General features: G+C 35.6%; 1 protein-coding gene across 3 annotated transcripts in view; it reads right to left on the bottom strand.

Annotated features, from left to right (window-relative positions):
- The window catches only part of Grid2 (glutamate ionotropic receptor delta type subunit 2), a 1,427,031-nt gene that overhangs the window by 320,943 nt on the left and 1,093,645 nt on the right, over positions 1-12,443 (bottom strand). For all 3 annotated transcript variants that reach the window (XM_052719853.1, XM_052719854.1, XM_052719852.1), the window contains exon 11: positions 1,227-1,539. In XM_052719853.1, coding sequence (XP_052575813.1) covers positions 1,227-1,539 — 313 coding nt within the window. The remainder of the gene's footprint in view (positions 1-1,226; positions 1,540-12,443) is intronic.

Below are 12,443 nucleotides of genomic sequence, written 5' to 3'. Positions count from 1 at the left end.
ACAGAAGTGTAGAGAGGCTTAAAAAAAGAAACCTGAGGACTACAGGCCTCCTCTAACAACCAACAGCTGAAATCAACCATGGAAGTTGACTTGTGAGTGGGATGAACAAGCTATTTCAATCTCTGGACTAAGTTGTCAGCAGAGGCTTGAGATACTAAATAACCAAAACAAGACTTTGCTTCAAAAATAAGGTTGACATTAATTTTTCTTCTTCAACAGAATTAACACAACCAACCAAATCCAGTTGATTAAATATTCAAGGTATGTATGCCACTACACTTCTGATTTTTCCTTTGAATCATTCTAGTGGTTACTGCCAGCCACCACTGAAAAGATTTTGTAAGTCTTTTTCTCCTTTTTTTTCACTATCAACTCCTATGTTATTAGTCAAGTTTCACTGGTTCCATTAAATCAATAACACCAATCTCCTGACTCTCCATTGCTCTCTATACTCATTTTCTACTCAGTTATGAGTTAATTCTCACATGTCGTTCTTGGTTTCATCGCCTGTGTTGAATTTGCCTGATTGTCAATCCTTGTTCTTCAATTTTCTACATTAGCAGTAGACTCAGATAGATCATGCAAAAGATATACTGTTTTGAAACAGGGGAATCATATAGTTAATTAGGGATCTGTAAAGAAGAGAGTAGACTGGGTATAGATAACAAAGTAAAAACATTCTTCTGGAAATAATAAAGTCATAAGTTAAATTCATTGGTAAAGATTATATATTAAAAGGAACCATTAATCATAAAATTTCCTATTATGGGCTTATATTAAGCAATTTCTTTGTACTGCTAATGAATATTTGGAGAAAAGAAAATACATTTGAACAAAGAACACGTCCTAACTCTGTTATACATGTAAATAATTGAACAGTATTTTCTCTTGTAGTAAGTAGTTTCATGCCAGGAAAGCTATTTCTCAGGAAGTCAGAGTTTGAGAGGAAAAACTGACCTTGAGGTACCCTGTGAATCTTACCACGGACATTCAGCCTTGCCTTTGCTGATGAAACTGAATTTACATCAAAAGATAAACAGCCATTATTGTTGGAAGTCTGCTGAGCCTGAGATCCACTAAAAGACAGTAGGAGATGTTATCTTCTGAGCACTGCTGTGAGGATCCGGAAGAGCTCTTATTGATGCTATATACAAAATCATCTTACTGAATACTTGAATCATCATTTCCCTACCTTCATATTAGTAAAATGCACTCTTTCTCCTTACCTTGCTGAACAAAGGATCCATACACAAACCACATAGAGTTGTAGAGTGTAGTAGATGTCATTGATCCCATTTGCAATCGTGGGGGATTAAGCCAGTTCAAGAGGTAGACCAGTAGTCCCACAAGAAGGACTGTGCCAGCAATGCAGGCCCACAGAGACAGATCAAATGGTGCAAGACAGGCAAACATATCCACTGTCTTTTCTGCCCTTCGAAGTAGGACCCCCACTGAGTAGTCCATGTAACGTGTTGTAAAATCCACAACATTCTCTCTGTCTGGAGTAATAGTTAAAGCAGAAATCCCAATGTCAGCTCTCTGAAAAATTGAAAGAGAGAAGAATACATTAATAGTGTGAAAACAATTTGATTTGTGGCATTTCAGTTTGCCTTGAGGGAGAAAAAAATGATACCTCGGGCATCATCTTAAGCCTCTTTATATAAACTGAAAATACTGCAGAGACTTCTTATAGACAAGCTTATTTGAATTTTGCATATCTTATTGCAAATCTTGCCCCAATAGAGTCAAACAAATTGCCTACTTCATATTGCCAGTGCATGTGGAATTAGTCAGGAATGCCTCAGACACAGATATACATCAGTAAATTATCTGTTTTTTTCCCCTTAATTCATTTTATCAAAGCCATCATTAACACACTAGCAAAATAAAACTTATCCAAAAATTTCTAAGAAAATGTTTCCAAGACATTCACAATTTTTTAACATGTAAACTCAGAGGCAGGCTCCTTAAAACTTCAATTGATACCATCTTTTGTTTAAATTTCTATGCATAAAAATTATAGATTGGGCTCTAAACTTGTTAGGGCTGATTTGTAATGTCATATACCAAAAGCCTACACCATGTTTCTGTTGTATACTCTTCAGAAGCTGTCAAAAGATAATTAATGACCACGGAGACAGACATTTCTTAAAATCATAATTCCTTTTCTCAGTGTGTTCCCTTAGGTTCTCAGTGATAGCCATCACAACAGCACATGCTCTTCTACCTATTTAAGATGCATTACAGAATTGCAGTAAAGCACTGATTAAATGACTTCACACTCAAATTCCGTGACATGAGCATACATATTTAAATAAATAGGCACCTTGTTTAAAATAATGATCTGTGGTAGTGATTAAAGCAGTAGGAAGTCCTCTCTAGACAAATATAAATAACAATAAAATGTATGCTGAGCATTTTCTAGCTATGTTCCTTTCTTTTTTATTATTTTTGTGCAGGGAGATAGAAATGCATCTATAGCTTTTAGGCACCAAGAAAATGGGAGAGAAGAAAAGTAAGATGCCACATGGAATGCTAAACCAATTTCAATGAATCAATTCTCTGAAATAATAAAGCTTTTAACACATTCTAGGTAAAGTAAAGTAATGGTTGTGTGTGTGTGTGTGTGTGTGTGTGTGTGTGTGTGTGTGTGTAGTGTGTGTGTGTGTGTGTGTGTGTAGTGTGTGTGTGTGTGTGTGTGTGTGTGTGTGTGTGTGTTTACTATAGCATGCATGTGAAAGTCAAAGGACAACTTGTTGGAGTCAGTTCTCACTCTGCACCATGTAGGCTTCCACAAATCAAACTGAGATCATGAGGTTTGAGGACAAGCACCTTTGCCTGTTGGGCCATCTTCCTGGCCCAATACTGATACTTTAATATTGAATACATCTAAGTATCTTAAATAACAACCTCTATGACTTATTTATTTATTTATGTATGAGGAGATTATTTTGTATGACTGAAATGTTAATAAATATGGAAATTACCTGTGTGGATCTATAGAGAAATTCCTAAATTTTCATTGAATTTCATCACTTGTGTATTCTGTGCTTGGGAGAAAGTTCACCCTCCCCAGGAAGGCAAATCAGAATTATGATGACATTTCCATTTCTACTGACATATCTACATACATACACACACACACACACACACACACACACACACACACACACACATACACACAAACACCTTACTTAACTGTTTCTAAATTTTGATTCACCTTCCTGGGGAGTTGCTCATTGCTTTTTTCAGAATCAGTGGTACATCAGATGTCTGGTGGATAACTGGGCCATTGTTTCTTACTTATATTTAGAGATGCTACACTGCACAGAAAAAGACTCAAAACCACTTATTCAGAATGAAAGTCACAAACACCCTGAATATCTAGAAACATAATCAGATATGATCGGTGACAATAACTCACTTTTTGTTGAGTCTTATCTTTCTTTTGTGTCAATTTAGTCAATTCATTTATCTACTTTATACAATAATTTTTAAATATTCACCAATATAAAACCTTTGGTCTTTCTACACTACCCAGAAACTCTCAGAAGATGATATCTACTGTGTCATATAGTGAGCATGGGAAATATGAGATTGGAATTAGCACTGCCTTCCAGCTCCCCACCTCTGGGTACCACCAGTCTGTTCTTTTAGCCCTATTTACAAATGTGAAATCTTTTTGTACACTAGGAATATGTATTATTTTCATTGGCTAATAAAAAGCTGCTTGGTCAATAGCTGGACAGGAAAAGATTGAGTGTGAGAGCCAGACTAGGAGAAAGATGGGAAGAGGAAGGGCACAGTCAGAGAGTCATCAGCAAATGCAGAAAGCAAGATGAGAATGCTGTACTGAGTAAAGGTACCAAGCCATATGGCTGGACACAGATAGGAATTATGGGTTAATTTAAGTGTAAGAGTTAGCTGGTAACAAGCCTGAGCTATTGACTGAGCATAATTTGGAAGCAGCTGCTGGGATGGGAAAACTCTGCCTACATATGACATCCAACATTCAGGTTCACATACATCCACATAAAGACTGAAAAAGCTTTAAAAAGGATTCTAAACACACAAAAATGCCAAGCGTGTCTTCTTGGTAACTGCCTTTTATCGGTAGGCTATGTTTGCTAGCAGCAAGCAGAGGCATGGCTCCTTTAAGATGTGGCTTCCTGGTTCCTGCTGGTAGCAGGGATGGCTCTTTTGGGAGGTCCTGCTATGGACCACTTTGTTGTAGAATATTATTTTAAGGTGTGTTACTTTTGTTCATGTGGCATTTGTTTAACTCTGTGAAGCTGTGTTACTGTGCCTATGTAAAACACTTGATGGCCTAATAAAGAGCTGGCCAACAGCAAGGCATGAGAAAGGATAGGTGGGACTGGCAGGCAGAGAGTATAAATAGAAGGAGAAATCTGGAAAGAGGAAATTGAAAAGGAATAGCCAGAGAGGGAGGAAGACACTAGAGGTCAGCCATCCAGCTACACAGCAAGGTGTGGAGTAAGAGTAGGTTTACAGAAGTAAGAGAATGGGAAAAGCCCAGAGGCAAAAGGTAGTCAGGATAATTTAAGTTAAGGAAAGCTGGCTAGAAACTAAGCCAAGCAAAGGCCGGGCATTCATAATTAAGAATAAGCTTCCATGTGTGAATTTATTTGGGAGCTGGGTTGTGGCCCCCCCCCCAAAAAAAAAAAAAACAACCACAGCACTTGAATGGGGTTTGTGTTCAGCAAGCTGCACTCTACTTGGTGGCTGTGTGTACCCAACACTTCCCAGAGTTGTGGTGGTATGTATGACTCTCTGTACCTCTGCCATGAAGCTAGGCTCTTAGGAAGCCAAGCAGGGCAGAGTCAGCTACCAAAGCCACCATTTTGATCCTAGCCATGCTGCTTAGCACTTTAAATAATCATGTGGTTAAAAAATATAGAGAGATATGCAGTAAAGACAGATTCAGATTTAAAAAAAAAAAACAAAACAACCTCTAAACAGTTTTCAGTGTGCTTAAAAATATACATAGACTTGGGAGAGACAAGAAAAAATGTAGAGAAAGTCCTTAAAAAGAGAATAGAGTAATAAAAAAATGCAATAAGCCATGAAAAGATAGGAAATATACAGAGAGTCTGGAAAATGTATGTTATTGTGTTGTCTTTGAATTTTTGGCTGCTAAGAGACACTGGGTTATGAAAACTGCGAGATTCAACCAACCTATATATTTAAAAAATATCATGACTTCAAAATTTAAGTCAAAAGATGTGTTAAATTGGGGAAGAGGTTCACAGGAAATGAGAGGCTATGGATTCACTCTGGGTTATGGATAATCAGGTTTGACTGAGGAAGAGCCCTGAAATCCTGACTAGAGACATAAGGAAATAAACCTAGAATAACTACAAGACATGTAATGTATATTTTACCTGCTCAAACACATAGCAAAAAAATATCTTCAAACTGACTTGTATACAATACACAACCTATACTTGTACTAATGCAGATATGTATGTTATCTTTAAAAGTTTACATATTTTCAGAACAAGGGGATTAGACACCAGTGAAAACAATGGCCCAGGTGATTCAGCATCCAGAACAGCTTCCAGGCTGCTGATTGAGATGATTGAACCTCACAGAATAATACAACCAAGACTTAACAATTATACTGATTTTCTCAAGGTTCCCTTGAAGATTACCAGCACCCCCAATCAACAGGAAGTGGTCTAGAAAACTATGCCTACATTCCCAAAAAATGGGTTATGGATATTTATTATCATTTAAGGGGGATTGGTAATGGTCAGGAAAAAAGCTAAACAAAGGAGATTAAATTCAGGGATCTCATTCTAAAAAGAAAATGAGGGAGGAATAGAGAAATGATAGGATAAAAGGGTAGATTATTAAATCTGCTTTAATCCAAAAATAACTATTACTCTTAAACATTTTACATTAGTATGAAATTTAGTTGATTGATACAAATTTAAAGTTAGTTTTGTTAAACCATATGTATATTTCTACTCTCATTTAAAGTATTGTGTTTATGCAGCTCATTTAAAAATGTAATGTATAATTAAGAAATACAGATTGATAGTCATCTATAATGGTCAAACTTATAGGCATATTAGATATATTTTCAAGGTCATACACAGATATGTTTAGATAGCAATATGGTCTTCAAACACTTTAAAGACCTACTTAATATAGCATTTAATAAGTTTAATAACCTAAAGCTTTAGAGATATGATCTTCAAAAACTTTAAAGACATACAGACATTTAATATGTTTAATAACCTAAAGCTTTTCATGACAGTGAGACACATCTGGTCATGAAAGCACCGATCTATTTCAGAGAAGATGATGGGTATCAAAAAAAAAAACCCCAAAACTCCATATGGAACTTGCTTTGTCTGAGGCATAAGCTAGTCATTAGGGAAAGAAACTACCCATGTCTCAATTGCTGACGTTATATAGTCCAAACTGGACCAGCAAGACACAAGAAAGGTGGGACTGCTAAACTTTGCCAAGACAAGGTAGGACAGTACTTCAGAATTCCCTGCTTTACAGGAAAGTCTGTCAGATATGCTAGGTTGTAGGCCAGAGTTAGATGCCCTAAACATTACGGAGGAACTTTGGTTGACTGTCCAGGCAGTGAGATGCCCCTGTCATTAGGTAACATTTCACCTTTCTGGGGTCTTTGATGGAATTGAAGACTAGATAGTTATAATTTTCCTTAGTTATGATAAAAGGTAAATTAGGTACAAAGCTTTGTACTCACAAAGATATGATAGATAATAAAATATTTTCTCTAATTTTGTCAAATACAAATAGACTAGATAAGCAATTTTTACTTAGTAACTTTTTTATTGTATATAATTTTATTATGTCAAAGTTATAACCTTCCTTTTTTATTTAGACAAAAAAGGAAGAAATTCTGTGGAACAATCTTTTTGTACACTATGATTATGTGTTACTCACACTGGCTAATAAAAAGCTGCTTGACTGACAGCTGGGAAGGAAGAGATTGAGTGTGAGAGCCAGACTTGGAGAATGCTGGGGAAAGGAAGGGCAGAGTCAGGAAGCTGCCAGCAAATGCAGAGAAGCAAGATGAGAATGTTGTACTGAATAAAGGTACAAAGCCATGTGGCTAGACATAGATAAGAATAATGGGTTAATTTAAGTGTAAGAGTTAGCTAGTAACAAGTCTGAGCTATTGACCAATCATTTACAATTAATATAAGTCTCTGTGTGGTAATTTGGAAGTGGCTGTAGGATTGGAAAACTACAGAGCTGCCCTCCTTCCTGTCTATTGTCAGCCTTTACCAGCAAACTCTATCAACTGTCATCATTTCAGAAAGTAAAACTCTGTCAAATATCATATAAGCTATACATTTCCTACTTGAAAATTCTTAACATTGTCTCATTAATATAAAAAAGTTTTTTTCCCCAGTTACCTATGACTATTGAAGGTCCATAAATGTATTTTCTCTTTTACCTTTTTAATATCAACTTAATCTGAAGATTTGTCTTTATTTCTACAAAGCCTGAGAAGACTCCTGTGTAAGCATGTAACTGGACACCCAATCATGAGAGTGGCACTGTGAAGTTTCTGCACTTTGAAGTCAGAATGCATGTGATTCACACTCACCTGAAAAGCCTTCTTGGCAATATTTGACAGTGGTATTGCTTCTCCCTTGGATTCAGAGTCTAGACTGACTTATTCATTACTATAATTTACTTTTCTACTAAATACCTCAATTTTATCTCAGAACTGACATAGCCAGGCTCATACTCATGACAGACCATTCAAATTCTCTTTGAAGACTCCTATTTCAATGTGTGACATCTTTTGACATAGCCTTAATTTTTTGTAACCTCATTATTTTCTCCTTATGACCTGCTCTAATCTTTCATTATTGATTTTCTTTTATAAATATCCCCCCTGTCCACTCTTTTTACTGTTCTGGGTCCCAGCTCCCTACAAGTCTATCTGAAACCCATTCCTCTTCTTTGTATCACAACTCAAAGGATCATTCTTCAAAACAAATTTGACTTTGCTATATCACACTTTAAGGGTTTTCAGTGGGTTTGCCTTGTCATAGGAAGATGATTCAATCTATAATATGAGTTACACATGCTTGAATGGACAGTTCTAGACACTCATTGGAGCACAGTCACACTGTGACATGTTTTTGCCAAACATCTTTCTGAGGCTTAGTCTTTGCACATGCTGCTTCCATGGTCTGAACTGTCTCCCTGAAGTTCCTTCAAGAAAATTCACATCTGAACTCTGTGGAAGGCAAGTTTTCCATGCCTCTTTGATTAGGACAGTAATTGTATTTACATTAACAGTGGACAACACACCTGACTTTTTTGTCACCATTTAGAAAAGTTATAATTTTCACATATTTGTATGACTTTTAATACCATGTGATTCCTCTATTAAACTACAACTTCAGACAGGCAAAAATGTGAGTACACATATGCTCATACACACACAGACACAGACACACACACACACACACACACACACACACACACACACACACATGCCTATACCTATTATCTGTTCTTTGACTTTTCAATAATCATTTTGTTTGTCAACATTCCCAGTGAACAGGAGTTTTCCATTTACTTTTCCTCCTCCTGATCTTTTGCAGAAAGTCCAACTATGTATCCCAGAGAAGCCTAAAACCCTTCTCCTTCATCCCTCTGTCAAGTGCTGGATATTAAGTGCTAGGTTTACAGGCATGTACTACCACATGTAGCTAGAGCAGTATTTTGAAGAATCAAAAGAAAAAGACAAACTAAAATTTGACAAAGTTTTATAGTAATGATAAAAGATTAGTATCTTGAATAATTACTTGGGTATTTGAAGTGTGTTTCTGGGAATGCGAGTGTTTATGTTTTTTATAATTTTTTTATAGTTTTTCTGTAGTCACTAAGCATCTCTTTTAGTAGGTTTGATGTATGATGAAATGCCATTATATCTAACATTTAATGTAAAATGATTATTCAAATTTTGATTAAGAGTAGCATTAAAATTATATTATATAAATATAACCTCAAACCTATCCTAACTAATTACATAGTTAAAGCATTTTCTTTGGGAGTAGATACAGAGTGTGCATTCTTTCAAGTCATGAAATGTGGATGATGAGCAGAACACAGCACATGGGGGAATGACTAAAAAGAAATAGAACTGGGAATCTTAGAAGATTAAATGTAAGAGAATTTGAAAACCATTTCCTCCAAACTTAATCAGAAATAAATTATCACAGTAAACAAGTCATCATCTAGTTTGTTCTTCAGTGTGATGCTGTGAACATCATAGGAACATGAATAACTAGCATGTAGTCAGGGCTTACTCTACATCAAGAGCCATATCCTATGTTCTACATAGGTGTTCTGAAAATTCAGTTTTTAAAAGTGGCCTTGGAGGAACTGTAGATACAGCTCAGTAAGAAAAGCCCTTGAAACAGGAGCTAGGGAACTTGAGTTCAGCCACCAGAATGCACATGAGAAATAACGAAAACAAACAAAAAAAACACAGGCAAGGTGCTGTGCTATTATAATCCCAGCTCTGCTAAGTGGAGACACGCAGATCTCTGAGACTTGCTGCCTAGCCAGCTTAGCCTATTTGGTGAGCTCCAGGCCAGTGAATGAACTGTGTCAAAAAACTCCTTAGAAGTTACACCTTAAGTTCTGGCCTCCGTGCACACACATGTATATGCATTTACATACATACACTCACAAAGATATGCATCCACACTTACATGCACATACATATGCACTCAAATTAATCTGCAGCCCACATCATTTTATTTGGTAGGATATTATTCTAAAGATCAAATACAACTTGCAAGTTTTTTTTAAATGAGACCACAAAACAACAAATGTCTCTCCTAAGTCCTTTTCTATTGGCTTTGAAGAAAATGCTGGTTTTGTATCTGTCGCTTTAGGTCATTTGTATCGTTCACATCTGTCTTAAATGTTTTAAATATCTGCCTTCCCTTTTGTCAACTTTCTGAAGTTTAGAAAGCAGGGCCTTCATTCTTTTTTCATAGATGGAGGGATGTAAATCTCACTGGTGCCCTCACTACAGCCACTTCTGCTCCCTCCACCATGACATCTCATTACCCAAAAATGTAGACGTGCTTTTCAATCAATTACCAATATTCTTTATATATTATTATCTAACCAGGGTTCTCACGCAGTTTTTAAGTGCCCTGGAACAAGCATTATTGAACTGAAAATAAATGAGTAATCAGATATTCATCCTCTTATGAATAGTTAATGGTACAAAAAGAAGATAATTAACTGTTTATTTTTACCATCTACAACACATCTGTAATTTTATCTGGGAATAAAATCATACTAATTTCTCTATAAAAATAAGCATATATCCTGTAAAATTTAGAATATGCCAAATTCAAATCATAGGACATTCTTCTCTTGATTTTTGTAAATAAAATTTATAGAAACTTATTTATCACCTGAAAGGAATGTATTCATTTCCTCCAGACACCACTCATCTTGAAGAGGAATTTGGACTCTTGCAAACAGCCAATCAAAGTTTCAATCTTAAAGCTTCCCCTGGTGGTCCTACCTTATTATTATTGTCTTTATACAAAGAAGAAACAGAAATGTTTCCAAAGAGTTTTTGCACATATTCAGTATGTGTTTTCCCCTCCTTTTCACATGAATGAGATTTATCATTTAGTTTTATTCTTGATAGTGTCTATGAATATTATTTGATATTCATTGTTCTTCAACTAAAGATTTAATGTATAAAAAGAAAATGAGGACCCTAGAAAGAAAGAAGAGGGAAGAAGTGGGGGGGGGGAAGGGAGGAGGGAAGAAGAGGGAAGGAAGAACACATTTGCCATGATGTGTGACTGAGCAGGTGGTCATACTTCGACCATTTCACATCAGTCATTTTGCAGCCAATGGAGTGAAACTGGTAGCACATGAGCAATCTTCATTTTGAAATTTTTATGTAAAATTATTTATTATGATATTATTACATGATTGATTGATGCTAAGTAATATACACATGTAACAGTAGTGTAAATTCAGACTTCAACTTCCAATATAACTTTCCAAAGAAATATAGGATATGAATCATATTACCGACATGAACATAGGAAGGCACCTAATGAAGAAAATGGATCAAATTATGAAATGAATCCTGTTATTAATTTTCTCAAAGTCAGGATTTTATGTAGTTATTTGAAAGACAAATAGACATGTTTTAATATCACATTGTTACAGATTAATTTTAAATTAAAATGCTTAACATACTTAGCATTAATTTTCAAATACACTTTTGAAAATGAATAAATCTCTAGGCTGAACTAATGGAAGTGTTGTTAAAGTAATTTTTATTCTGACATTAAGTCATGCATAATAATATTAAAATATATTTCCTCTTACATTTATATGCAGGGCATTTGTGAACTCATTGAAAGGACAGAATTAATACGGTTACAGTTAGTACATGGTAGGCAATTAACCTAATTTTGAAGTGCTGTACATAAATAGGTCCTTTCTTGTTAATGCAGCTATTAGTATCATTTAACACTTGCATAGTACTCACTACCAGTTTTCAATTATCATGTCAATTTACTGTCACAAACACCATCTGAGTTAAACTATTAATGCTTCAATCTTTCAAGTAACAAAAGCAAATCAGATTAAGTCATTTACCTAATGTTACAAAGAATAATCGGAGCCTCCCACCCAGGTAGGCCATCTTCAGGTTAGTGTAATGCCTTCTAGCCTTCCTGTCTCTCCCTGAACAGTACCTCACTGCTTCAGAACTGTGCATGCACTGTTCTCCTTCAGCATACAGCTAGCTTCAAACTTTCACTGTAAGATTGTTTCATGAGATCCAGCCATTCACTGACATTCCAGACAGAACAAGAAAGGAGGATTAAAATGAGGAAGACTCTTTCTATGAATGAAATGTCCTAGAGGCTTGCTGGGGAATGCATGTTGTGGGCAGGCTATCTTGCAGTCATTCAAAAAAAGAAAAGAAGAAGAAGAAGAAGAAGAAGAAGAAGAAGAAGAAGAAGAAGAAGAAGAAGAAGAAGATGAAGAAGAAGAAGAAGAAGAAGAAGAAGAAGAAGAAGAAGAAGAAGAAGAAGAAGAAGAAGAAGAAGAAGAAGAAGAAGAAGAAAGAAGAAGAGGGAGAAGAAGAAGTGAAGAAGAAGAAGAAAAGAAGAAAGAAAGAAAGAAAGAGAAAGAAAGAAAGAAAGAAAGAAAGAAAGAAAGAAAGAAAGAAAGAAAGAAAGAGAAAAGATGACTCAGACTGAAGGACACCAGTAGTCTTTAATTGCATTTCTTCATGTGGAATTACTGCTTTAAGATCAATGCAAGTAATGCAAGTCTTTACAGACTTCTATTTTTACATATACATAGGTATGTATGCATATTTCTTTTTTTCCATAAATATGGTCTACGTGAGCAAC

The sequence above is a fragment of the Peromyscus californicus genome, unplaced genomic scaffold (assembly GCF_007827085.1).
Source record: "Peromyscus californicus insignis strain IS unplaced genomic scaffold, ASM782708v3 Scaffold_6__1_contigs__length_162567912, whole genome shotgun sequence".
NCBI lineage: Eukaryota > Metazoa > Chordata > Mammalia > Rodentia > Cricetidae > Peromyscus > Peromyscus californicus.
The sequence above is the reverse complement of the archived record's forward strand: the minus strand, read 5'-3'. Positions and strand labels throughout refer to the sequence as shown.